This window comes from Salvelinus alpinus, chromosome 32 (genome assembly GCF_045679555.1).
Source record: "Salvelinus alpinus chromosome 32, SLU_Salpinus.1, whole genome shotgun sequence".
In the NCBI taxonomy this organism is placed as follows: Eukaryota; Metazoa; Chordata; class Actinopteri; order Salmoniformes; family Salmonidae; genus Salvelinus; species Salvelinus alpinus.
Genome location: NC_092117.1, coordinates 20,633,882 through 20,661,788, shown reverse-complemented (window position 1 = coordinate 20,661,788; position 27,907 = coordinate 20,633,882). Strand labels below are relative to the sequence as shown.

At 40.9% G+C, this 27,907-nt stretch overlaps 1 protein-coding gene across 1 annotated transcript; it reads left to right on the top strand.

Annotated features, from left to right (window-relative positions):
- The first annotated feature begins 509 nt into the window (after positions 1-509).
- Positions 510-27,183, top strand: LOC139562427 (transmembrane protease serine 9-like). Its single transcript, XM_071380143.1, has 10 exons — positions 510-648; positions 18,005-18,025; positions 21,314-21,476; positions 21,671-21,939; positions 22,077-22,222; positions 22,320-22,671; positions 23,160-23,331; positions 25,043-25,308; positions 25,609-25,718; positions 26,154-27,183. The coding sequence occupies exons 1-10, from the start codon at positions 594-596 to the stop codon at positions 26,448-26,450; spliced, it is 1,851 nt and encodes a 616-aa protein (XP_071236244.1). The 5' UTR covers positions 510-593; the 3' UTR covers positions 26,451-27,183.
- Positions 27,184-27,907: the final 724 nt, after the last annotated feature.

Here is a 27,907-nt window from a genome sequence, read left to right as displayed (position 1 = left end):
TCCCAAGTGAGGTTGACTCCCAAGTAATCAGAATACAGCAACATACTGTCCCTTACAGCAATAATACCTTATCCAGTTCTAAAAATACATTAACTTTTTGTAAATGTACAGTTTTTTCACTGCAACCACCCGGGAAATGTTTAACAGTGCAATGAAGAACCATACACAAAGGGTTATTCAAAGAACTGATATAAAAAGGTTCTCCACAATGCAAAAAAAGTGTTTCCCCTACAGAATGATTAACCTTGTTTTGATACTAACTAGCACTTTGTTTGAGAATGTAGGGTTAATGTTTAATTGATGGAGATGAATGGAAACCACTGTACACCACACTTAGCCTTTCTAGCCTTACTGAATGACCTAAGCACAAACAAATATCACAGTTAATCAGTGTTTGGCCATACCTGTCTAATGAGTGGCCTCAGGATAGCCAACGTAGACCAACAAGGAAATAAAGTTGAGTGATTAGAAGAACAAAAGAAAAGGGAGTAGTGTGTGGGGGTGTCATAAAGAAGGGGTGTAACCAATGAAGGATAGAATGAGGGATATTTAAAGAGCAAAAACATGGCTTTGTACATAACAACACTTAAGAAATGTCTGTGAAGAAATGGGTATGTTTATTGACAGTGGCAAGTCTCCTAATTCAAGGTGAGTCTTTTTGAGCTTATTGGATTGACCACTATACTTTTCTGTGGCAGGAGTGGGGTTGTCTACGGACTTGTCCGAATACCCGTACTAGTGTACCACATATTTAAACTACATACTATTTACTCATCGTCGCATACTATTAAGCACGTAGCCTACTGTTTAGTGAAAAGTATGCAGTATGCCACCGCAAAGCAGCAGCCTCTCCTGTTCGGCTGAGTAGGTGGGTCAAGGCCGAGTGCGGGTGGATTTTTCCAAACTCAACAGACATTCATCACATTAACCAGACTGATAATAGATTATTTACAATTTGATTAATTTCTCTAAACTCTGAATATAATATGAATGCAGTTATAGGCCTACTCAGGCTGGTTATAGGCAAAATATCACATTCGACCTATACCATATGATCAGTAGTAGTTATCCTGAAACAGATCATTTGGTTCCATTTCAACATATTTCTTAGTGAAACCAAAGCGCTGTAACATATATAGGCTAAATATAAAAAGCCTAGGACACACAGCAACATTTTTCAACTGTTCAAATCAAAATGTTATTGCACAGAAAAACGTGGACAGTCGGGTGCAAATTCAGTCACAAATTCAGAACCACTGGACAGCAACATTACAAACTAAAGCACTGATCATTGGGAACGAGATCAGAATGACTGCTAAGGCTTGATCCATAAATGAAATGCATAAGTAGGTAGCATGCCTATAAAACTAAAACAATCTGTTAAAATCAAAAGGCCTGAATAACATCACTAATATCATATAATAACATCACTAATCAATAATAAGACCACACCCAGAGTGACGACACATTCATAAATCAAAATATGGTTTAGTATTTAGTTTAAAAGCTCTGACGAGAACAATAAACACTTTTCAGTGAGAAAACAGAAATCCACTTTGGGTAAAAATAAAATAAAAAATACTTCTGTTTTCAAAGATGAACCTAAAATACGATTTTCATGATACTTTTAAAAAGAACAGAAACTACTTAGCCTAGATTTGAGCACCACCACAGAATCTTTGGGAATCTTCCCAATTAACTAACCTAGTTTTGTTGTTGGTTACTTGAAGAGAACTAGGGCCTATCACTCACAGCCCACCTCTTCCAATGCATTGTGGAAAAGTATTCATTAAATTCTACTAGATGAAGAGCCGAAATTACTGTAACATCCTGGAATTTAAACCATATTTGATTTTAGAAATGTTGCATACTATCAAAGATTATGGATATAGTGACAAGATACATGGGAGTTGTTGTCCACAAAAATGTTGAATAGTTGCCATTGTTGAATAGTTGTTTCGGATTGACTTGGGGTGTGTTCGTAAATTCAATCTGGAGTGCCAGAGTGCACCCTAGTAAAGCTGGTCAAATCAAATCAGATGGTTAGGCTGGTTACATGTTATCCAGAGCGTTGTTTACTAACTGTGCAGCTGGCAACAATTTAATTAAGCATTGTTGCTGACTTTTATTGATACCGGCAATATTTGACAGGTGTTGAACGTTCGTAAATTCATCAGTTATTCTGCACTCTGGCACACTCAAACGAGAGTGCTCTGAAATCGGAGTAGATAGCCAGAGTGAATTCACAAACAAACTAAGAAATGGATAATCAGCAAGAGGCAGTTCATTCTATTGCTAAATTCACAATCTGGCCTTCATACCATCATGGCCATCTGATCATCTCGAGTTTACAATTGTCTCATTCATCTTCCATTCTCTCCCCTGTAACTATTCCCCAGGTCATTGCTGTAAATGAGAATGTGTTCTCATTTATGAGTTGATTATCCCTTCTATACCATGGCTATAATTTAACACATGAAATGTGATCATTTAGCTACAAATGTGTTCAACATCCACTGAAGTAGCTAGCAAGTTTACTAGATTGCTGTAGTAGTTGCCTTGGTAATCAAACAGACTTCAAATCAAATCACATTTTATTGGTCACATACACATGATTAGCAGATGTTATTGAGGGTGTATCGAAATGCTTGTATTTTTTTGGTTTATTATAACACATTAAAAAAAATACTTCAAAGTTGCTTTAAGACCTAGAAGCACGGCGCCATCTTTCACGAATAGCTGATGGTTTAACCAAGCCATCAGTCCTAGCGTACTATTATGACAATCAAATTCAACAATGACAATAATGTTTTCCATTCAACTTTTGTTTTCAAAAGCAGCTTAAACATAGAACATTCAAGAATGAACAATACAGTGTAAATATACAGTGCATTATAGGGAATTATACAATGGGTGGCTCTAATCCTGAATTCTGATTGGTTAAAAGCGCATTCCAGCCGTTGTCTACTCCACAAATTCCCGCCAGCTAAATCTATGAAGTTGAAATGCCTATTTACTCTGTTCCATCTGACTGCGCAATCCACTGTCTCATCAGCCCAGACAGGGAAGTTACAAACTTGATTTCCACTATAAAAAGCATCTAGGCATTTTCTCACATTCCTTTTAGGCTAACATTTAGTTTTCAACAGCGGAGATTTGTATAAACCTTGCTGTCTGTCTCTCCGACATTTGCAACATTGTTTCAATATTCAAATTCGATCTCCAACTGTCCCATAGTATTCACCAAGAGAATCTGTATTCCAAGATCAACCCTGTGGTGCTAATGGACAGCGACCTCTGTTTAGCTAGCTATGGAATTATTCCGTTTGTGGGCAATTAGATACTCAATAGACACAATTAGTTGTAATGTACATATGAAAATCCTAACTGGCACACAGATCATTAGAAATGGTAGGATACATTGTAAATTGGCACTCCACACAACCCCTGTTCTAGAGCATGCATTATTTAAGTGATAATACCCGAGAAGCTGGTGTTTGGAAGATATATTGGCACAAGTGTTGTTAGGTGGGGCCGAGACGAATTCGAGGGCCGGCAAACCGTGCCAATATATCTTCCAAACAACGGCTTCGAGGGCATTATCACTTTTACTTACTTACTTACTGACTTTATTGTCCCCATGGGGAAATTTTGTTGCAGTGTCATGTACACGTTTAAAGTGCCGTTTAAATACAAACACAAAATTGACAATACAACTTTCATAACAGTTACATACCAATAAAACATTTATTTTTAAAGACTAGCCTGCTGGCCTTACTGAGTCGATAGGAACATTAGCCCAAGCTATTTAGGAGGGATATCACACCTGGCACAAATGATTGTCTAGTTCTGTTTTTTCTTTTTCTCTCAATTGACATTTATTTTGTATATATCCATAAAAATTATGCCAGCTCATTCATGATTTCGACTGTCTGTGAAATGCTGCCTGCCTCTCTCTCGTGCCCGACCCCTACATGTTCATTACTATGGGACAGTTGGAGATCGAATTTGATACTGGGGGGTGGCCAATCTTATCTTCAATCAGCTTTCCGAATCCTTTTGCTACATCTTCCCCTTTAATAGTACCATGCATGGGTTTTAGACAAAGCAGCTCCTCATGTACCTGCTCTGAGTCACTAGCTCCCATCTATCTGCAGCTTGATTTTTGACTGCATGTAGATTTGTAAACACACTGTTTTGCTTTTCATACCTGAACAAGGCCCTCTTGATTCCTTCAGCCTTGTCCGCGGACCTCATCCTTGAAGTTTTTCTCATGTCTCGTTTCAAAATGATGCGGTACAGTTAATGTCCGACAAACAACAGTTTTGCAACCGAGAGCGCAAACAGACCCGTCCTTCAATAAAACAAATCCTTATTCCTTTGTCCAAGAGGCAATAAATGAGCTGACATCTGCCTTGTTTTTCTTTGCTGATGACATTTTGCGCCCTGTGTAACGGATATGAAATGGCTAGCTAGTTAGCAGTGGTGCGCGCTAATAGCGTTTCAATCGGTTACGTCACTCGCTTTGAGACCTTGAAGTAGTGGTTCCCCTTGCTCTGCAAGGGCCGTGGCTTTTGTGGAGCGATGGGTAACGATGCTTCGTGGGTGTCAGTTGTTGATGTGTGCAGAGGGTCCCTGTTTCGCGCCTGGGTATGGGCGAGGGGACGGACGTAAAGTTAAACTGTTACACCTGCACATTTTTAAATAACTAAAGAAGGGTTGCTAGCCATGTGAAAACGAATCTCTCATCTTCAGCGCTGCCTTGGTTTTGAATTTGGCGGGAGAGGCGAGGCAGGTCATCTTGCGTTGAACTAATCATATGAAATGACTGAAAATCATGAAAGGCCACAGGCTAATAAGGGTTGACATACAACATTGCAGTGAATACCAATGCAATTAAGAAACCAATGCATGCAATTTCAATTATTTTCTCCCATGTCAAGCCAAGGTTTAGCACGACACGCAAATATATATATATTTTAAACACCAAGGCAAATTCCCTTGTGTTCCAAGGCTGCCTTCGGTTCCCGACCCCTGCTCTAGAATGCCCTTCAACGCCTATGCTCTGAATTTACGAATGGACAATATGACAACGCTCTGAATTTACGAACAGACAATATGACAACGCTCTGAATTTAAGAACGTCCAGAGCGCACTCTGAGTGCACTCTGGCACTCCAGATTGAATTTACAAACACACCCTTATACAATGAATGGGTCTAATTCTGAAAGCTGATTGGTTAAAACCAACTAGCCTCAATACATGAATATGCATAGCCATGTCGAGACAACTCTGATATTAAGTGTTTTTCTATAAATTGCCGGAACATCTCGTGCTTATATCAGTACACTTGTAACAAATTAAGCATTACAAAACTTCTATTCAATCAAAAAAAACTCACGTAGCAAAAAAGCTATACATTTTCTGTTGTTGACCAAATTCGACACTCTCTCATTGACCACCATACAAAAAATCCTTGCTTGGAGGGAAACAGATTTTTTTCCTGCCGAGTTGGGCCTCCCTCTTTCTCTTCCTCTCTGACTGTATTAAACATTCCATTTTCGCATAGGCCTACTGAGAATTTGTTGTGTGTGATTGCGCTGTTTCCCGCTGTTCGTTGATTTCAGTAACTCATCCCCATATCTAATTGATCAGCTGTTGTCAAAGCAGAAATGAGTATGACATCCGGGCATTTAAAGTATCCTCAATTTTATAACTTTTGCATACTATTAAAAAAAAAAAGAATAGTATAATAGTAAAAAAAAAAATCGCATACTCAAATGCCTGTTATTTAGGATGCGAGTATGGGTATTCGGACAAAACCAGTTACTCAACATTGTTAAATTGATGAGGGTGGAATACCATTACCTACTGTATGCACCATAAAATAAAAAGAGTGGGAAAATATCAGAAAATATAGGCCTATTGTATGATTAAATAACCTATCAGGTGGATATCAGGTGGATTTTGAAACAGATATGGCTTTAATCAATCAATCAATGAAATGTTTTTGTAAAACAGCCGATGTCACAAAGTACTATACAGAAACCCAGCCTAAAACCCCAAACAGCAAGCAATGCAGATGTAGAAGCACCGTGGTTAGGAAAAGAGCATTACAGGCATATTAAGAATACCAGGAATAATTTAATTAATTAAATATTGATATTCATAAAAATAATTATCTTTATCCAAATATTTCATTATAGCAGTACATGTATTATATTAAATGGCGCGTGTAAAAAGGCATCATTTGACAAATAAATGGTTACACTTGGCATCACCTCTTCTCTGCCTTGCCGGTATGTGACTGTGTCAACATATAGCTGCAGCAAAAAAAGTGTGTCATCACAGGTTAAAAATTGCGTCCTTAATCAGTGCACTTCCCTCACCTTTGTCAAAATTATCTGCAGGAAAGACTGATGGCGCAAATATAAGTTGAATATAGAAAATAATATTTTAATACATATTCATGTATTGTACATTTTGGTTAGCATGATTACACACTGTGTCAGACATAAAATGTCTAAATATGTTGAAGAGAGGCTGTTTTCAGCCTTGTCCTCTTTCTTGTTTGTGATTGTTGTCAGATTTTAATTTAGGAAGCTACCAGGAATTCTAACAGTTGATTTGCATTGAAAAATCAGTAACATTTGAAGGGAGTATACATTGCCTTTGGAAAGTATTCAAACCCCTTGACTTTTTCCACATTTTGCTAGATTACAGCCTTAAAGCCTTGTTAGGTTACAGGTTACAGCCTGTTTCAATAACACGGTACCTCATTTTGTTTACCTGTCGGCCCCAGCCTCGAACTCGGGTCCAGTATGTACCTAACTGACCCGCTCTGCCCATTCATCGCCATTTACCCATTGTTGTCTTAGCTCTCCTGATCAACACCTGTGATTGCTTTATGCCTCTCTCTAATGTCAATATGCCTCTCTCTAATGTCAATATGCCTTGTCTACTGCTGTCTTGGCTAGTTCTTATTGTTTTATTTCACTGTAGAGCCCTCAGTCCCGCTCAACATGCCTTAGATAGTTATTTTGTCCCACCCCACACACATGCGGAGACCTCACCTGGCTTAACTGGTGCCTCCAGAGACGAAACATCTCTCATCGTCACATAACTCCTAGGTTTACCTCCACTGTACTCACATCCTACCATACCATTGTCTGTACATTATGCCCTGAATCTATTCTACTACGCCCAGAAATCTGCTCCTTTTATTCTCTGTATAAATCAATAATGTCGCTCTTGCTGCTGGTGATTCTCTGATCCACCTCTACGCCGACCACACCATTCTGTATACTTCTGTCCCTTCTTTAGACACTGTGTTAACAAACCTCCAGACAAGCTTCAATGCCATACAACACTCCTTCCGTGGCCTCCAACTGCTCTTAAATGCAAGTAAAACTAAATGCATGCTCTTCAACCAATCGCTGCCCGCACCCGCCCGCCTGTCCAGCATCACTACTCTGGACGGTTCAGACTTAGAATACGTGGAAAACTATAAATACCTAGGTGTCTGGCTAGACTGTAAACTCTCCTTCCAGACTCACATTAAGCATCTCCAATCCAAAATTAAATCTAGAATCGGCTTCCTATTTCACAACAAAGCATCCTTCACTCATGCTGCCGAACATACCCTCGTAAAACTGACTATCCTACCGATCCTTTACTTAGGCGATGTCATTTACAAAATAACCTCCAACACTCTACTCAGCAAATTGGATGTAGTCTATCACAGTGCCATCCGTTTTGTCACCAAAGCCCCATATACTGCCCATCACTGCGACCTGTATGCTCTCGTTGGCTGGCACTCGCTTCATATTCGTCGCCAGACCCACTGGCTCCAGGTCATCTATAAGTCTTTGCTAGGTAAAGCTCCGCCTTATCTCAGCTCACTGGTCACCATAGCAGCACCCCCTCGTAGCACGCGCTCCAGCAGGTATATTTCACTGGTCACCCCCAAAGCCAACTCCTCCTTTGGCCACCTTTCCTTCCAGTTCTCTGCTGCCATTGACTGGAATGAATTGCAAAAATCACTGAAGCTGGAGTCTTATATCTCCCTCACTAACTTTAAGCATCAGCTGTCAGAGCAGCTTACCGATCATTGCACCTGTGCACAGCCCATCTGTAAATAGCCCACCCTCATATTGTTATTTATTTTTTTGCTCCTTTGCACACCAGTATCTCTACATATACATTCATCTTCTGCACAACTATCACCCCAGTGTTAATTGCTAAATTGTAACTATTTCGCCACTATGACCTATTTATTGCCTTAACTCCCTAATCTTACTATATTTGCACACACTGTATATTGATTTTTCTATTGTGTTATTGACTGTACGTTTGTTTATCTCATGTGTAACTCTGTGTTGTTTGTGTCGCACTGCTTTGCTTTATCTTGGCCAGGTCGCAGTTTTAAATGAGAACTTGTTCTCAACTAGCCTACCTGGTTAAATAAAGGTTAAATAAATAAAAAATATTCTAAAATTGATTAAATTGTTTTTTACCCCTCATCAATCTACACAATACCCCATAATGACAAAGCAAAAACAGGATTTTAGAAATGTTTGCTAATTTATTAAAAATAAAACACTGAAGTATCACATTTACATAAGTATTCAGACCCTTTACTTAGTACTTTGTTGAAGCACCTTTGGCAGCGACGACAGCCTTGAGTCTTCTTGGGTATGACGCTACAAGCTTGGCACACCTGTATTTGGGGAGTTTCTCCCATTCTTCTCTGTAGATCTTCTCAAGCTCTGTCAGGTTGGATGGGGAGCGTTGCTGCACAGCTATTTTCAGGTCTCTCCTGAGATGTTTGCTCTGTCTGGGCTCTGGTTGGGCCACTCAAGGACATTCAGAGACTTGTCTCGAAGCCACTTCTGTGTTGTCTTGGTTGTGTGCTTAGGGTTGTTGTCATGTTGGAAGGTGAACTTTCGCCCCAGTCTGAGGTCCTGAGCGCTCTGGAGAAGGTTTTCATCAAGGATCTCTCTGTACTTTGCTCCGTTCATTTTTGCCTCAATCCTGACTAGTCTCCCAGTCCCTGCCGCTGAAAAACATCCCCACAGCATGATGCTGTCACCACCATGCTTCACTGTAGGGATGGTGCCAGGTTTCCTCCAGAAGTGACGCTTGCATTCAGGCCAATCTTGGTTTCATCAGACCAGAGAATCTTGTTTTTCATGGTCTGAGAGTCTTTAGGTGCTTTTTGGCAAACTCCAAGCAGACTGTTGTGCCTTTTACTGAGGAGTAGGACTGGGCGGTATACCGTATTTTACTATAAACCGGTATTAATGCACGGAACGGTTTGGGTTTTTGCTTCACCTTCTATACTGGTATTTGAATGTTTGGTTTGTTAAATGTGATACGCCGTGTGTAACGTCCATTTTTATAGTTTACTCCGCTACTTGAGTCATCCCTCTCCGCTCTCTCTTTCCACACAGACTGAGTCCCACCCCCTGTCACTCAAGGAGCGAATTTGTTGTTGCTTGACCACGAGACACTTTTGTTCAGTCTGCATGGTCAATGCAGCACATGCAACAATGTTGATGACAACAATGTTGTTTCCAATTTGATCTTAATATAAATCCACAAGCGTTCTATAATTACAATATTAGTTTGTGTTTCTTACATCTCCAAAGAGCTAGTTTGTATTTTCTTAGTAATTTAAGCTAAATCGTGTTAGCCATTAATGCTAATCGCTAGTTAGCTGGCTAGCTAATAGAAGTACTGAGCCAGAGCAAACATAGCTAATACAACCTGATACCAGTGCTGGTGGGGGCCTAAATCAGCATGTTGTTTGTGCAACAGTATCTTCTAAATCAAAGAGGAATAGGCGAGGCATGAATATGTTGCCTATATGAATAAAGATTTCATGTATCCAAAGATTATAAGGTCCCCCAGAGGAAACACGGATCATCACTTTGGTTCCTACAATGTCACAATAACTCGTCCATGGTATTTTCATTCCTTGTCATGTCAAAAAGCACTGTATTCAAAGTGCCCACTGTTATTTATATTATAACTATAGAATTATAATAAGCATTCTATTTCCATGATTCTAAAAGTTCACCCAAGTGTTTTGATCTAAATCGCAATTGCAACATTTGGTTAAAAATAAGGCCTAGTATTTTTGCCCATATCGTGTCAGTGTGGAAATGATCTCAAATGAGGGTAGGAAATGCAGAAATTGATGGAAATGCAGGAAATAATTTTAGGTTGAAGTTGAATTGAACCGTATAAAACAATCCGAATGTAGAAAAACCCATTGAAATCATTTAGAACATATGTGTTGTCACGCATGATATGATATTTTGGCCATATCGCCCAGCCCTACTGACGAGTGGCTTCCGTCTGGCCACTCTACCATAAAGGCCTGATTGGTGGAGTGCTGCAGAGACGGTTGTCCTTCTGGAAGGTTCTCCCATCTCCACAGAGGAACTCTAGAGCTCTGTCAGAGTGACCATTGGGTTCTTGGTCACCTCCCTGACCAAGGACCTTCTCCCCCGATTGCTCAGTTTGGCTGGGTGGCCAGCTCTAGGAAGAGTCTTGGTGGTTCCAAACTTATTCCATTTAAGAATGATGGAGGCCACTGTGTTCTTGGGGACCTTCAATAATGCAGAACGTTTTTGGTACCCCCCAGATCTGTGCCTTGACACAATCCTGTCTCGGAGCTCGACAGACAATTCCTTCGACTTCATGGCTTGGTTTTTGCTCTGACATGCATTGTCAATTGTGGGACCATATATCGACAGGTGTGTGCCTTTCCAAATCATGTCCAATCAATTGAATTTACGACAGGTGGAATCCAATCAAAATGTAGAAACATCTCAAGGATGATCAGTGGAAACAGGATGCACCTGAGCTCAATTTCGAGTCTCATAGCAAAGGTTCTGAATACTTATGTAAATATGGTATTTCAGGTTTTTATTTGTATTCTGTTTTTCTAAAAACTTGTTTTCACTTTTTCATTATGGGGTTTTGTGTAAAGAGTGCTGAGGATATATATTTTTTAAATCCATTTTAGAATAAGGTATTTTTTGGGGTGGAAAGTCAAGGGGTCTGAATAGTTTCCGAAGGCACTGTATACACTGAGTCTACAAAACATTAGGAACATCTTGCTAATATTGTGTAGCAATATTTTTTTGCCCTCAGAACAGCTTCAATTCTTCTTGGCGTGTACTCTACAAGGTGTCGAAAGCCTTCCACAGAAATGCTTGCCCATGTTGACTCCAATGCTTCCCACAGTTGTGCCAAGTTAGCTGGATGTCCTTTGCGTGGAGGACCATTCTTGATAAACACAGGAAACTGTTGAGCGTGAAAAACCCAGCAGCGTTGCAGTTCTTGACACACTCAAACAGGTGCGCCTGGCACCTAGTACCATACCCTGTTCAAAGGCACTTAAATATTTTGTATTGCCCATTCACCCTCTGAATGGGACACATACATTATCCATGTCTCAATTCTCTTAAGGCTTAAAAATCCTTCTTTAACCTTTCGCCTCCCCTTCATCTACACTGATTGAAGTGGATTTAAGAAGAGACATCAATAAGGGATCATAACTTTCACCTGGATTTACCTGGTCAGTGTCAATGAAAGAGCAGCTGTCCTGTTGTTTTGTACACTCAGTGTATACATAGGCGTCATGACACTTTTCATGCATCTTTCATTGCCCTTTTTGAGTGTTGCAGTATCCTTCCCAGCGATACATCTCAAAAGTAAATAGTTAATGTAAAACTAGATTTTTCTATAGAATGGCTTGCTACTATAGTGAGAAAAAAACGTGTCACATATCAGTTTGCAAACAATGTAAAAAAAAATATTGAGTTAATAAAGCCGATTTCTTGACTAAGGCAGCTCCAAAATGCAGGTGTTTCAGCCTAGATCAGTACTTTCTCTAGTGGTGGGGCAGCCAGTGGAAATGCAGAGCATGGGGTTTGGTAATGTTCTCTAGTTGCGCCATGATTGGCTCAGGGTTCTGTCACTCATGGGGACACTATGTCACCACAAAATCTACAGGGAGAGCTCGAAAATTCAAGCCCCTTGGATGCTGCCATAGAGTTATATTAGAAGTACCCATCCAAGAAGTGTGAAGGTCATTGGCCACAGATAAAATGATGTCAACTCACTATCTACAGTAGCTTTGATCGGACTGATCATGTCAAAATCATACTTTCAAAATCTTAGCTAGCAAGCTAGCAGTCATCATCATTAATCAAGTTGACAATCTACTGGCAAATCCTTTTCAATCCTTGTCAAATGAAGAGAAATTAGAGATTAAACGTCTCGGTGCTCATGGACCATTGGACAGAAACATTACACAACAAGTCGGAAATTGCAAATTCAACCATGAATGGTTTGGAAGGAAGCAGTGGCTAACTGCAAGCATCTCAAAGAAATCACTATTTTGCTTCCCCTGCCTGCTATTCAGTGGAGAGGGTGTGTGGTTCAAGTCTGGGTTTAAGGGCTTAAAACATCTGTCTGAAAGGGTTTGAAAACATGAGAATTGTCACGCCCTGACCTTGGAGATCTTTTTATGTCTCTATTTTGGTTGGTCAGTGGTGAGTTTGGGTGGGCATTCTATGTCTGGTGTTCTATGTTGTTCTATGTTTTGTATTTCTATGTTTTTGGCCTGGTATGGTTCCCAATCAGAGGCAGCTGTCTATCGTTGTCTCTGATTGAGAACCGTACTTAGGTAGCCTGTTCCCACCTGTGTTTGTGGGTAGTTGTTTTCTGTTTTCTGTATTGCACCTTGCAGAACTGTTCGTTTGTCATTTTGTTGTTTTGTTCAAGTGTTTCGTATTTATTAAAAGTAATATGGACACTTACCACGCTGCATCTTAGTCCTCTTCTCCTTCTCCCGACGACGTTCGTTACAAGAATTGTGCATCACATATAGACAACGCTGTTAAACTGGGATTACTGGAGAAATCAAACATTGTGGCTCAGCTAGAAATATAGACGAGCCATCGACCTTCACAACCAACAAACGGAGGAGAATAGGTACGTGCTTGCCCGAATTATAGCATGCATTCAATTGTGTGGCAATTGTTAGACAGCACTGCGAGGCCATGACGAGTCGGCCGATTCCTTGAACCCAGACGTTTTCAGGTGTATTTTTGAGACCATGCGTGAAATCAATTTTTAAGGGTACGTCAAGCACGATCCATAACAAACTTTTGGATTGTATGTATATGAAGTGTACAGAAAAGCTATAGCTAAGGAGGTGTCTGACTCCTTTTGCGTCTGCACAGGCAGACAAGATCACTGACATCTCCTGTAAATCACAGATGGTAATAGTGCTGCGCTACATGGTTGCCAGACAACAGTGTGTGTGAGAGGTTTTAGTAGAGGTGAAGGACAAAACTGGTGTTGGCCTCTCCAAAACCATCAAACAAGTCCTAGCGCCACTGAATGTCAAGGAGAAGCTTCCTGCACAAACCTACGACAGGGCAGCGGTGATGAGTAGTAATGTACGTGCTGTCCAAACCCTACTGAAGGATTCCTTTCCGACCGCCGAACTCCAGTGTGCTACCAATCTATGGCCTGTGGGCAAACAGGAGAATTGAAAAGGGAGCTGTTCACTGTCTATCGACATCCTGAGCTGCACACTGGAAAGACAGCACATTCTTTATTGAAATCACTCTATGAAAACAACCTGCAGGAGGCCTTGTCTGATACGGTCTCTCTTCTCAAAATCATCATCAACCACTCCGATGATAACCGCCGAGTCAGATAGAAACTTTCCCCCCTTAAAATAATAAAAACCACACGCAACTCCATGGGCCAGAAAAGGTTAAACGCTATCAATCCAGCATGACTTCATCCAGAGAATGCAAGACTTTGATGACAAAGTAATTGAGAATTTTGCCCACAAGAAGGACCGCCGTGCCAACTTCCTGTTCAAGTGAGCACAGCACAACAATGAGTCCATAAATATGTCTAGTATGCTGCTGCATAAGTGATGTAATATGCCAGGGAGATGTGTATACTGTAGCTAAGAAAGTAATACTAAGTGTATGTTGTGTAGTAAGCAGTTAGTAGCCCATGTGCCTCACCCTAAGAATGTGGTCCCTTTCCCCCCTTCGAATTTAGCCTACTGTTCTGACTTGGTGGTGCACATGTAGCCTTTAGAGAAATCTCATCTTCGAATATTGTAACAGCTTTCATTGTCTGCTTACGTGCCCCCATTAATTTAGCCTACTGTTCCGACTTGGTTGAGCACTTCTAGCCTATAGCCAGTTTTAGAATTTTTTTTATCATTGAATATTGTAACAGCTTTCATTGTCTGCTTATGTGCCCCTATTGTCAGATCTTTCATTGTCTGCCTATGTGCCTCTGTTAATTTAGCCTACTGTTTGGACTTGGTGTACAGGGAGAATACTGTAAGAACAGCCCATATACTGAATTATGTCGCTATCCATTTCAAAAGTGCTGAACGAATAGGCATATAGCCTACTGACTTGGTAGTGCACATGTATCATATAGTCTGTTTTAGAGAAATGTCATCGTCGAATATTGTAAGAGCTTTCATTGGCTGCTTATGTGCCCCCGCTATTTATCCCACTGTTCTGTCTTGGTGTACTGGAGAATACTGTAAGAACGGCCCATGTTCTAAATTATGTCGCTGTCCATATAAAAAGTGCTGAACAAATAGGCAGCATACAGGCTACATCCGTCTCAGCTCACTCATGTCTTAATCGAAATTACGGCATGCCTCTTAACCGCTAATCGTCATGAACTCAGCAAAAAAAGAAACGTCCCTTTTCAGAACCCTGTCTTTCAAAGATCATTCGTAAAAATCTAAATAACTTCCCTGATCTTTATTTTAAAGGGTCTAAACACTGTTTCCCATGCTTGTTCAATGAACCATAAACAATTAATGAACATGCACCTGTGGAACGGTCGTTAAGACACTAACAGCTTACAGACGGTAGGCAATTAAGGTCAGTTATGAAAACTTAGGACACTAAAGAGGCCTTTCTACTGACTCTGAAAACACCAAAAGAAAGATGCCCAGGGTCCCTGCTCATCTGCGTGAACGTGCCTTAGGCATGCTGCAAGGAGGCATGAGGACTGCAGATGTGGCCAGGGCAATAAATTGCAATGTCCGTACTGTGAGACGCCTAAGACAGCGCTACAGGGAGACAAGATGGACAGCTGATCGTCCTCGCAGTGGCAGATCACGTGTAACAGCACCTGCATAGGATCGGTACATCCGAACATCACACCTGCGGTACAGGTACAGGATGGCAACAACTGCCCGAGTTACACCAGGAATGCACAATCCCTCCATCAGTGCTCAGACTGTCCGCAATAGGCTGAGAGAGGCTGGACTGAGGGCTTGTAGGCCTGTTGTAAGGCAGGTCCTCACCAGACATCACCGGCAACAATGTCGCCTATGGGCACAAAACCACCGTCGCTGGACCAGACAGGACTGGCAAAAAGTGCTCTTCTCTGACGAGTCGCGGTTTTGTCTCAGCAGGGGTGATGGTCAGATTCGTGTTTATCATCAAAGGAATGAGCGTTACACCGAGGCCTGTACTCTGGAGCGGGATCGATTTGGAGGTGGAGGGTCCGTCATGGTCTGGGGCGGTGTGTCACAGCATCATCGGACTGAGCCTGTTGTCATTGCAGGCAATCTCAACGCTGTGCGTTACAGAGATGACATCCTCCTCCCTCATGTGGTACCCTTCCTGCAGGCTCATCCTGACATGACCCTCCAGCATGACAAGGCCACCAGCCATACTGCTCCTTCTGTGCGTGATTTCAGTGTCAGTGTTCTGCCATGGCCATCGAAGAGCCCGGATCTCAATCCCATTGAGCATGTCTGGGACCTGTTGGATCGGAGGGTGAGGGCTAGGGCCATTCCCCCCAGAAATGTCCGGGAACTTGCAGGTGCCTTGATGGAAGAGTGGGGTAACATCTCACAGCAAGAACTGGCAAATCTGGTGCAGTCCATGAGGAGGAGATGCACTGCAGTACTTAATGCAGCTGGTGGCCACACCAGATACTGACTGTTACTTTTGATTTTGACCTCCCCCTTTGTTCAAGGACACATTATTCAATTTCTGTTAGTCACATGTCTGTGGAACTTGTTCAGTTTGTGTCTCAGTTGTTGAATCTATCTTGTTATGTTCACACAAATATTTACACATGTTAAGTTTGCTGAAAATGTATGCAGTTGACAGTGAGAGGACGTTTCTTTTTTTGTTGAGTTTATATGCCATATTTTGTACATCTGCGTTGTTATATTGCTTATATAGGTCTATCTCATTAGTATCTTATTAATCATTTTAGAATTTTGCATTTAATTGTTTTTCTTACTTTGTGTGTTATAATTAGCTCAGGTGCTTTTCTCCACGAGGAGGGTGGTAAGTTACAGACCCAACAACATTATATTATAGTATCCCCTTCTCGTAACCATGTTTGCCAGTGACGGTCTCTTCCAATTGAAATACTTTTGTTCAACAAACAGTTCAGTAATAGACCCATGTAATTCCAGTTCATATTGCGGTTGTTTTGTTTGTGCAATGCTCTGTCAGTGCTTCTGTATATTGTCTATAAAAGTGGATCCTTGTGATTGTATTGTCCTTCCTTTTTAGACCACATAGGCCTAATAAAATACTTCAAATGGCAGTCTAACCTCTGAGTCTGGGTCTCTCGCTCTCTCTCTCTTTCTCTCTCTGTGGTGACTTAAAAGAGAGTAAAGTTAAGGCCTCAACATCTTGCTGAATTTATCTGAACTAATATCTATCTGAATTTCTGTCGCTGTCCATTTCAGAATTGCTGAACAGGTAGGCCTACCTCATCGCAGCTTGTTTGCTTGAACTTGCTTATACTTAAGAGCTACGTATTATTTATATAAGAACAAGCATTTTGAATTTACTGAACATAAATGTTAAAATGTTTGTGTATGGTACAAAAGTCAAAATGTCGACATTCATTATTATTGAAGGAGAATGCGGTTCTTATCTAGTTACTGTACACAAATCCACAAGGAGTCAGTAGAAATCATATTTATTTAAGCAAGTCAGCAATAAGCTCCACTCTCGGGACAGCTTTATGTAGACCCTAAAAGTTTGTGGGCACCGTTTGTCACCATTAAAGTGCATTTAATGTACTGTTTAGAGGTGTGTAGTGGCTTCGCTGGCATGCATCTATAAAAAAAAATGTTTGCCCCCACCAAGATTGACATGCTAAAATCACCACTGGTCGGGTCACACAAAAAGTTACATATTGCAACATTTAACTACTCACATACTTAAAAAATGTACGTAGATACTTGTAAAATAAATATGTATAAAGCACCTTACAGCCACTACAATCCAACTCATATTACAACAGCATTCCATTTCAGAGTCTTTTCAGTTTTATGAGTTGAAAAACAAAAAAATATATATGGCAAATAGAAATCAAAACTGGATGGTCTTCAGAGATAGATGGGAGGGGTTGAGGGTAGCTGAAGGATGGGACTAAAAACGATTGTAAAATATACTGTGTCCATAAAATGTATATAGTATGAATAAGCTGAAAGTAGAAGCCTAAGTGTTGTTGTGCATTAGTTTAATCCAATTAGGGAAGGATGGTAGGGTTAGGGGAAAATAATAAACAAAATATATTTTTTTTATATGTATGGGGGATTGGAAATTATGCAGACAATTACATTGATGGAAGCCACAGTCTATCTGCAATATTAAAGCTAAACTACCCCCAAAATAAAATACTAAATTAAACACTCTAATCCAACTCATATTACAACAGCATTCAATTTCAGAGACTTTTCACTTTTATGAAAACATGAATTGAATGTTTTAGCTTTATTTGTTTGATCCACTACTGAAGAAAAGGTGCAGCTGATGCAAGCTAGCATGCAATGAGGTGTGACATGTTCAACTATTGTGGTTATACACAAGCTGCATTTTCACAAAAGCAAACATGTTTAATAGAGACAATCAGACAATGAATTAACTCAATTACTTCCTCTCTTTCTCAGAATCATATTGTCAACTTGATGGTAAGAACATGATCTACATTTTATTCTCCAGACGTGTACAGAAATTCACGGTCATCACTCCCATTGCTGCCATTTCTTTTTGCTATTTGTTTAATTTAAAGAGCATGATCGATTAGAACATACTATAAATGTCAACCTTTGAGATATTCTTCGTTTTCATTATTGACGAAAAATGTAATCAGTCCACATACCTGCATGCACATTTTGACAGCTGTAATGATCTTAATGACATGCTGCTAATGTTTTAATGTCTGATTATTTTATTTATCATGTATACTGTGTATCATATTACTGTGAAGCCAAAGGTCCATTTCCACACTGTGTGAACAATCATGTTTTGGTAACACTTTACTTGACACCCAGTGTCATACAACGTTATAACACGATCATAACCATGCCATAATATGTCATAACAGCTGACATAACTTGTCATAACCTGTCATAATATGGTCATAACGCTGTCAGGGCCCATATATTTACACCTGTTGTGACGTACACTACATTCCTAAAAGCATATGGACACCTGCTCGTCGAACATCTCATTCCAAAATCCTGGGCATTAATATGGAGTTGGACCCCCTTTGCTGCTATAACAGCCTCCACTCTTCTGGGAAGGCTTTCCACTATATGTTGGAACATTGCTGCTGGGATTTGCTACCTTTCAGCCACAAGAGCATTAGTAAGGTCGGGCACTGATGTTGGGCGATTAGGCCTGGCTCGCAGTCGGCACTCCAATTAATCTCGAAGGTGTTCGATGGGGTTGACGTCAGCGATCTGTGCAGTCATGTTCTTCCACACCGATCTCGACAAACCATTTCTGTATGTACCTTGCTTTGTGCATGGGTGCATTGTCATGCTGAAACAGGAAAGGGCCTTCCCCAAACTGTTGCCACAAAGTTGGAAGCACAGAATTGTCTAGAATGTCATTGTATGCTGTAGCATTTAGATTTCCCTTTACTGGAACTAAGGGGCCGAGCCCGAACCATGAAAAACATTCCCAGACCATTATTCCTCTTCCACTAAACTTTACAGTTGGCACTAGGCATGGGGGCAGGTAGCATTCTCCTGGCATCCACCCAACCCAGATTTGTCCTTTGGACTGCCAGATGATGAAGCTTGGTTCATCACTCCAGAGAACGCATTTCCACTGCTCCAGACTCCAATGGCGGCAAGCCTTACACTACTCCAGCCGACGCTTGGCATTGCACATTGTGATCTTAGGCTTGTGTGCAGCTGATCGGCCATGAAAACCCATTTCATGAAGCTCCAGGCGAACAGTTCTTGTGCTTAAGTTGCTTCCAGAGACAGTTTGGAACTCGGTAGTGAGTGTTGCAACCGAGGATAGACAATTTTAATGCTCTACGTGCTTCAGCACTTGGCAGTCCCGTTCTGTGAGCTTGTGTGGCCTACCACTTTGCGGCTGAGCCGTTGTTGCTAATAGACGTTTCCATTTCACAATAACAGCACTTACACTTGACCGGGGCAGTTCTAGCAGGGAAGAAATTTGACGAACTGACTTGGTGGAAAGGTTGCATCCTATGATGGTGCCACGTTGGAAGTCACTGAGCTCTTCAGTACGGGCTATTCTACTGCCAATGTTTGTCTATGGAGATTGTGTTGCTGTGTGCTCGATTTTATACACCTGTCAGCAATGGGAGTGGCTGATATAGCCGAATCCACATACTTTTGTATATATAGTGTATATTTCGTTATTTTATGGCTGGATATGACTACTATATGTATTCAAATGTGTTTTTTCCCTGCCAAAAAGTTTCCTTTTGTTTGAAAGTTTGTTTCTTAAATCTTTTGTTGTTTTTGTAATGAATTGTTTACATTCATTTGTTTCCCTCATATTTTTATAACTTGTAGAAAATACACTTTATGACACTGTCATGAAGCATTATGACCATCCTGTGTCACTTTACTAGGACTAAGAAAATACACTTTATGACACTTTCAAGAAGCATTATGACCCTCCTGTGTCACTTTACTTGGACTAAGAAAATACACTTTATGACACTGTCAAGAAGCGCTATGACCATCATAATCATATAAGCCAGATAGCCCTATCACGTACAGTGGCTTGCAAAAGTATTCATCCCCTTGGCATTTTTCCTATTTTGTTGCCTTACAACATGGAATTAAAATAGATTTTTTGGGGGGGGTTGTATCATTTGATTTACACAACATGCCTACCACTTTGAAAATGCAAAAATATTTTTTGTTGTGAAACAAACAAGAAATAAGAAGAAAAAAAGAGAACTTACGCGTGCATAACTATTCACCCCCCTAAGTCAATACTTTGTAGAGCCACCTTTTGCAGCAATTACAGCTGCAAGTCTTTTGGGGTATGTCTCTATAAGCTAGCCACTGGGATTTTTGCCCATTTTTCAAGGCAAAACTGCTCTAGCTCCTTCAAGTTCGATGGGTTCCGCTGGTGTACAGCAATCTTTAAGTCATACCACAGATTCTCAATTGGATTGAGGTCTGGGCTTTGACTAGGCCATTCCAAGACGTTTAAATGTTTCCCCTTAAACCCCCTGAGTGTTGCTTTAGCAGTATGCTTAGGGTCATTGTCCTGCTGGAAGGTGAACCTCCGTCCCAGTCTCAAATCTCTGGAAGACAGAAATAAGTTTCCCTCAAGAATTTCCCTGTATTTAGCACCATACATCATTCCTTCAATTCTGACCAGTTTCCCAGTCCCTGCCAATGAAAAACATGGTGTTCTCGGGGTGATGAGAGGTGTTGGGTTTGCGCCAGACATTTTCTTTGATGGCCAAAAAGCTCAATTTTAGTCTCATCTGACCGGAGTACCTTCTTCCATGTTTTTGGGGAGTCTGCGCGTTGGGGTAGCTGCATATCTGACATCAATGTGTGTGCAATTATAATGACAATTTAATATGGTCAATATAAAAAATATATATAACATAACCATACTGTTGGCACATAGGCAATGGTGTAATGGATTGTTTTGCCTTGTGTGTTAGATTTTGGGGATTTTGACACTCTTATGTAGGTGTCATAATCAGCCATAAAATAACGCAATATATGTCACAACAGGTCTAAATATATGTTTCATGACAGTGTTATGACCATATTATAACAGGTTATGACAAGTTAGCTGTTATGACATATTATGACATGGTTATGATGCTGGGTGTCAAGTAAAGTGTTACCCATGGTTTCATATTGTATTCTATGGCTTAGTGACTCAATTCAGACTCTGATTATCTCTTATGTTCCAGTATGTGGCACCACTCCACTCATCATTGTTTATCTGTGTTTAAGTGTGTGGGACCACTTCATTCAACAACAAAATAGTGGGGGGTGAGGATGCCCCTGCCGGAAGTTGGCCCTGGCAGGCTAGCGTACACCAATTTGGCGGCCATTTTTGTGGTGGGTCCCTCATCAACAAGGAGTGGGTGATGTCTGCAGCCCACTGCTTTTCTGGGTGAGTTAGCGTGAGATACAGGGGACGTAAAGGTTGTAGCTCAAGGAATATGTCAAACTCTCTGTAATGCAGCTGAGTGCAACTCTTACTTGAAATAAGTTTCTGCAAAATCAACTTTAGTTTAATGAGATTATTATATTTTGTCAAATTCTCATATGATGCAAAAAATATATAATCTTCCTGTTCCAACAAAGCTCAAGCCCAAATGATTGGAACATCATCTTAGGTCGACAGAACCAGGAGGGCAGTAACCCCAACGAAGTGTCCAGAACTGTTGCTCAGATCGTCTTACATCCAGTTTACGACAGTGACACCAGTGACAACGACATTGCTCTACTCAGACTCACCTCACCAGTCACCTTCACAAAATATATCAGACCCGTCTGTCTGGCAGCAAGTGACAGTTTTTACCACAATGGCACTGATAGCTGGGTCACTGGCTGGGGCAAAATCAACGAAGGAAGTGAGGAGACCTTTCCATGGAGATGTCAATGACATATTGTGTTGTGAGAAATAGCAGTACATTGCAGACCAAAAACATTATTTTTCCAATGAAAATGGAATGTTCATAATGAGTCTGTCTCTCATCCTCTCCCTCAGAATCCCTCCCCTCCCCTCAGGCTCTGCAGGAAGTGGAGGTTCCAGTTGTGGGTAATAGACAGTGTAACTGCCTCAATAGGGTTGGCTCAGTCACAGACAACATGCTTTGTGCTGGTGTACTGACAGGGGGCAAGGACTCATGTCAGGTAGAGTCCATGCTAACCCATTTCATTATTGCCCTGTTCCTAAACTGTTCTTTGTTTTTTAATGGATTGGAAGACTTACCTTGCTCCATCATTTCAGGGTGACTCTGGAGGTCCAATGGTGACTAAACAGAACTCTGTCTGGATCCAGTCTGGGATTGTTAGTTGGGGTTTTGGCTGCGCTCGGCCCAATCTCCCTGGAGTGTACACCAGAGTGTCTCGCTACCAGCCCTGGATCAACTCCAAGATCACTACCGACAAGCCAGGCTTTGTCCAGTTTACCTCCAGTGGGGTAGATACTGACAGCAGTTACACCTGTCCTGGCCTACCACCTCCTGCTACAACTGTCCCGCCATCTACTGGTCCTGCTACAAACGTACCAACTAAACAACAGCTAAAAACAACAACAACTAAAGCACCAGATATCGCTGTCATTTCAACTGAAAAAGAAGGTGAGTTTTTCATTACATTTTAGGTTCAGCACCGACAAGCTAGGCTTTGTCCAGTTTACCTCCTGTGGGTTAGATGCTGACAGTAGTTATACCTGTCCTGGCTTGCCACCAACCATGATCCCAACTGGAAGTACCGCCACCACTGCTGTACCTCTATGGCTACACTCTTAGATAAAGGTTCCAAAAGGGTTATTCGGCTGTCCCCATAGAAGAACGCTTTTGGGTTCCAGGTAGAACCCTCTGTGGAAAGGGTTCTACATGAAACCCAAAAGTGTTCTACCTGGAACCATAAGAGTTCTACATGGAACCAAAAAGGCTTCTTCAAAGAGTTATCCTATGGGGACAGCCAATAAACCCTTTTAGATTCTAGATAGCACCTTTTTGTCTAAGAGTGTGGTGTCTTAACTTGTATTTTTTATTTGCTGAGCTGTGAAAGAATACGACACTACTTTGTATCATTACTTACCGTTTTCTTCTTTCCCTTTCAGGGCGAGTATGTGGCCGTGCTCCTATGAGTCCCTGTCTAGGGAGCAAAAGTTATTATGTTGCAGAGGAAACCTGGCCCTGGATGGTCAGTCTACACAGAAATGGGATCCATATTTGCAGTGGCACTCTTATTACGGAGGAATTTGTCCTTAGTGCTGCCCAATGCTTCCCTGGGTAAATTAATCTTGCACTGAGCTTTACAGAGAGCAGTTGGACTTTCTATGAACCCATAACTAAACTCAGCAAAAAAAAGAAACATCCCTTTTTCAGGACCCTGTCTTTCAAAGATAATTTGTAAAAATCCAAATAACCTCTCAGATCTTCATTGTAAAGGGTTTAGACACTGTTCCCCATGCTTGTTCAATGAACCATACACAATTAATGAACATGCACCCATGGAATGGTCGTTAAGACAATAACAGCTTACAGACGGTAGGAAATTAAGGTCACAGTTATGAAAACTTAGGACACTAAAGAGGCCTTTCTACTGACTCTGAAAAAACCCCAAAGAAAGATGCCCAGGGTCCCTGCTCATCTGCGTGAACGTGCCTTAGGCATGCTGCAAGGAGGCATGAGGACTGCAGATGTGACCAGGGCAATAAATTGCAATGTCCGTACTGTGAGACGCTTAAGACAGAGCTACAGGGAGACAGGACGGACAGCTGATCGTCCTCACAGTGGCAGACCATGTGTATCAACACGTGCACAGGATCGGTACATCCGAACATCACACCTACGGGACAGGTACAAGATGGCAACAACTGCCCGAGTTACACCAGGAATGCACAATCCCTCCATCAGTGCTCAGACTGTCCGCAATAGGCTGAAAAAGGCTGGACTGAGGGCTTGTAGGCCTGTTGTAAGGCAGGTCCTCACCAGACATCATTGGCAACAACGTCGCCTATGGGCACAAAACCACCGTCGCTGGACCAGACGGGACTGGCAAAAAGTGCTCTTCTCTGACGAGTCGCGGTTTTGTCTCAGCAGGGGTGATGGTCAGATTCGTGTTTATCGTCAAAGGAATGAGCGTTACACCGAGGCCTGTACTCTGGAGCGGGATCGATTTGGAGGTGGAGGGTCCGTCATGGTCTGGGGCGGTGTGTCACAGCATCATCGGACTGAGCCTGTTGTCATTGCAGGCAATCTCAACGCTGTGCGTTACAGAGATGACATCCTCCTCCCTCATGTGGTACCCTTCCTGCAGGCTCATCCTGACATGACCCTCCAGCATGACAAGGCCACCAGCCATACTGCTCCTTCTGTGCGTGATTTCCTGCAAGACAGGAATGTCAGTGTTCTGCCATGGCCATCGAAGAGCCCGGATCTCAATCCCATTGAGCATGTCTGGGACCTGTTGGATCGGAGGGTGACGGCTAGGGCCATTCCCCCCAGAAATGTCCGGGAACTTGCAGGTGCCTTGATGGAAGAGTGGGGTAACATCTCACAGCAAGAACTGGCAAATCTGGTGCAGTCCATGAGGAGGAGATGCACTGCAGTACTTAATGCAGCTGGTGGCCACACCAGATACTGAGTGTTACTTTTGATTTTGACCTCCCCCTTTGTTCAAGGACACATTATTCCATTTCTGTTAGTCACATGTCTGTGGAACTTGTTCAGTTTGTGTCTCAGTTGTTGAATCTTGTTATGTTCATACAAATATTTACACATGTTAAGTTCGCTGAAAATAAACGCAGTTGACAGTGAGAGGATGTTTCTTTTTTGCTGAGTTTATAACGCATTTTAAACAAACATAATTAGTCATAATCCAGTCATATTGCAGTATATGTGTACATGCATTGTAATCAACATTGAGTAGAAAGATTGGCGAGTAAAATCAATTTTTAAATGCTTTTCGAAGACCATATCTGCTTTTTTGTTCCTGTAGTTCACATCTAAATCCCGACGAGTGGACTGTGTTTCTGGGAGAGCAACAGCAGAAAGGATCTGATGTCTTTGAGGCTTCATTGGGCATCGTGAAAATCACCGTGACCAACCTAACTGGGACCAACATTGCGCTGCTGCAGCTGGAGAACTTCGTAAACTTCAGCAGCTGCCTTCAGCCTATATGTGTAGACCTGAGCAACGATGGAAGTTTCCCACCTGGGACTCGGTGCTGGGTGACAGGCTGGGGAAACCACGACAAAGGCAGGGGTAAGAAACTGTGTTTGTTGGCAAGATGCTGGAAGGCCATTCAGTGTTCAAGTAATGGATACACATGATTCAATCATTCATAATTTCTTTAGGGAAAATGAGATGATGAAATCAGTTAAGTTTTGTTCACTGTATTATTAGGACATTTCATTATTATTAGTACATTCCTTGTTAGTTTATTCTACCACAGGCATGTGGTGGAATATTTCTGTGCATGTCATTTTAGTTAAATTATAGATACCAGTTGACCATGCGTATCAGCTGATGTTTTTAACCCAACTAAATGAATCACTATCCTAGTGAATGGCACCACTGGGACGGGTCTACGGGAGCAGCAGGCTAACGTGAGGAGCTGTGGCAACATCTCCTCCACTGAGAACATCTGCACTGCAGCGTTGAACCTAGAACAGGTAACAAGGGCTACAGCAAGGGCTACTTTACTTAAAGCATCCAGGTATAATGCATTATAATACAGTTATAATGCATTGTAAGACTTGTCATGTACAATCTCTTTATAATGTCTTATAAACATCTCTTAATGATCGGGACAAAATAACAGTCAGTTTGAGAGTTGTGAATTGAATGCATAGAGAGCCATTGCATACTGTATAGTCCATGTTATAAGGCATTATAAAGGCTCATACATGCTTATAACAAGTCATAAAGAATTACACTTGGATGCTTTAAGTGTTACCCATACATTTTAATTTTTGTTTCTTCAAAATTGTATGTATGGCGGAGAGTGCTAGGCATTGCTGTTTAGTGTAGGTCAGAAGTATTCTCTCTGTTTAAGTGATTCTCATTAATATCCAATTCTATTCATTTCTGCTTTGTTTTCTCTACAGGGAGATGTAGGTGGTCCCCTGATGTGTAAGTCTGGCCTGGCATGGTTCCAGGCTGGAGTGATAACAATGAATAAGGATGAAAATGATACCAATTTGCGAGCGACCGAGATGCATGTTTTTCCCAAAACTTCCAGATTCGTGTCCTTTTTCAATAAGATGATCAGAGCCTCGCCCACCCCGGAAACAACCACTGTCCCTAACAACACAGGAAATGCAGCCCCCAGCTCCCTCTCTCTTTCACTCTTATTTGATTTTTTTCTCCCCATTCTCGCCATGGTCTTGCTGTCAGGCTGGTAGTTCCTCAATCTCTCTTTTTGTCAGTGTCTATAAAATATATCACTTTATGCACCAGAACCAGGGTAATGAAATTTGAGGATTAAATTTGTGGTTCCAAAGAAAGAAATTGTAGCAATTCGACAAATGCGTGAATGTCAGGAATAATCATACAATGAAACTAATGAAGATAACACTTTATGTAAAACATTGTTATAACTAATTGGTGGAATCTTTTATGTGAAATAATGTTTTTCAAGCAAATAACTGTTTAATTGGTACTTATTTATAAACTACCTATAACCCCTTTATAAAGTACTGTATACTTCAATGTAAAGTTCCAGTGAATGATGACATGTTTAACATATCAGTTTTACGGCTGTAATGTACACAAACAAAATAGGTTGGCATATATTCTGTTTATTAAGTAATGTTGTCTGTTAAATATAATAATTGTATACTGTAAAAAAAAAATGAAAATAAATACTTATCATGAATGCATAAATATGAAGGTGTTTTGCTTTTTAGGTACTTTGTTTATTTTATTGAAATATCTACATGTATATTCAGGTTTGGTATGTTTCAATAAACTAAACTAACTCATGACATTTTCTTTAAGCTATTTTAAGCTTCACTGCAAATGTATCTCTTATCCTTGTGCTACTTTTAAACCAACGATGGTTGGTAACCATGGTTACTATTCCCTCCAAAAAAAAGAATAAATCTAATCTTCCAGCTGGCAAGCTTTATGAAGTTATCTAGTTTCTGTGTCTATTCATTGTAAAGAACAACAAAACAAACAATTACTTTGTAGCACAATGTCTCTGCCATACAACTACCAAAAGTTTTATAAGATTTTTTTTTTATTATATAAAAGCTGCAAGATTCCTGAAGCAATTCTAATGAGTTACACTGTTAAACACTAATTGTAATGTTAATGTAAATTATTGGCTACTGGTTGCAGTAAATATACAGAAAATATACAATAATTTACTATTTTAACATCTGGATTAAGATGCTATTGCTGTAAAATGACACTTGGGACTCAACTTCACCTGGGATTTGAATTTACAACCTCATGCTTTGTGGGTATGATAGAGATTGGCCACAGATTTATTGGGATGATACATTTCAGCACTTTGCTAAAGGTTCCCAGTACATTACTGGCTACTGGTGTTGCAGAAAAAATACAGCATCTACAATTGACTGTATTTTTTCAGATGAAGTAGGGTGGTATTGCTGTAAAATGACTAAGGTATGCTGCTGTAATCTGATTACAGTGAAATCTTCTAAATTATGATATTTACTGTATTTTTACTGCAACCTCTTGGTTGCCAGCAACCCGAATTCCCTGCTACGCTACCAGGTCTCTGGGCATGACATTGGGGGCGGTCAAAGTCAGATTATCTGACAACACCAACATAAAAAAGCAGGGCACAGGGACACGATGTAAAGGAATTTGAACTTGTGACATCTTGACC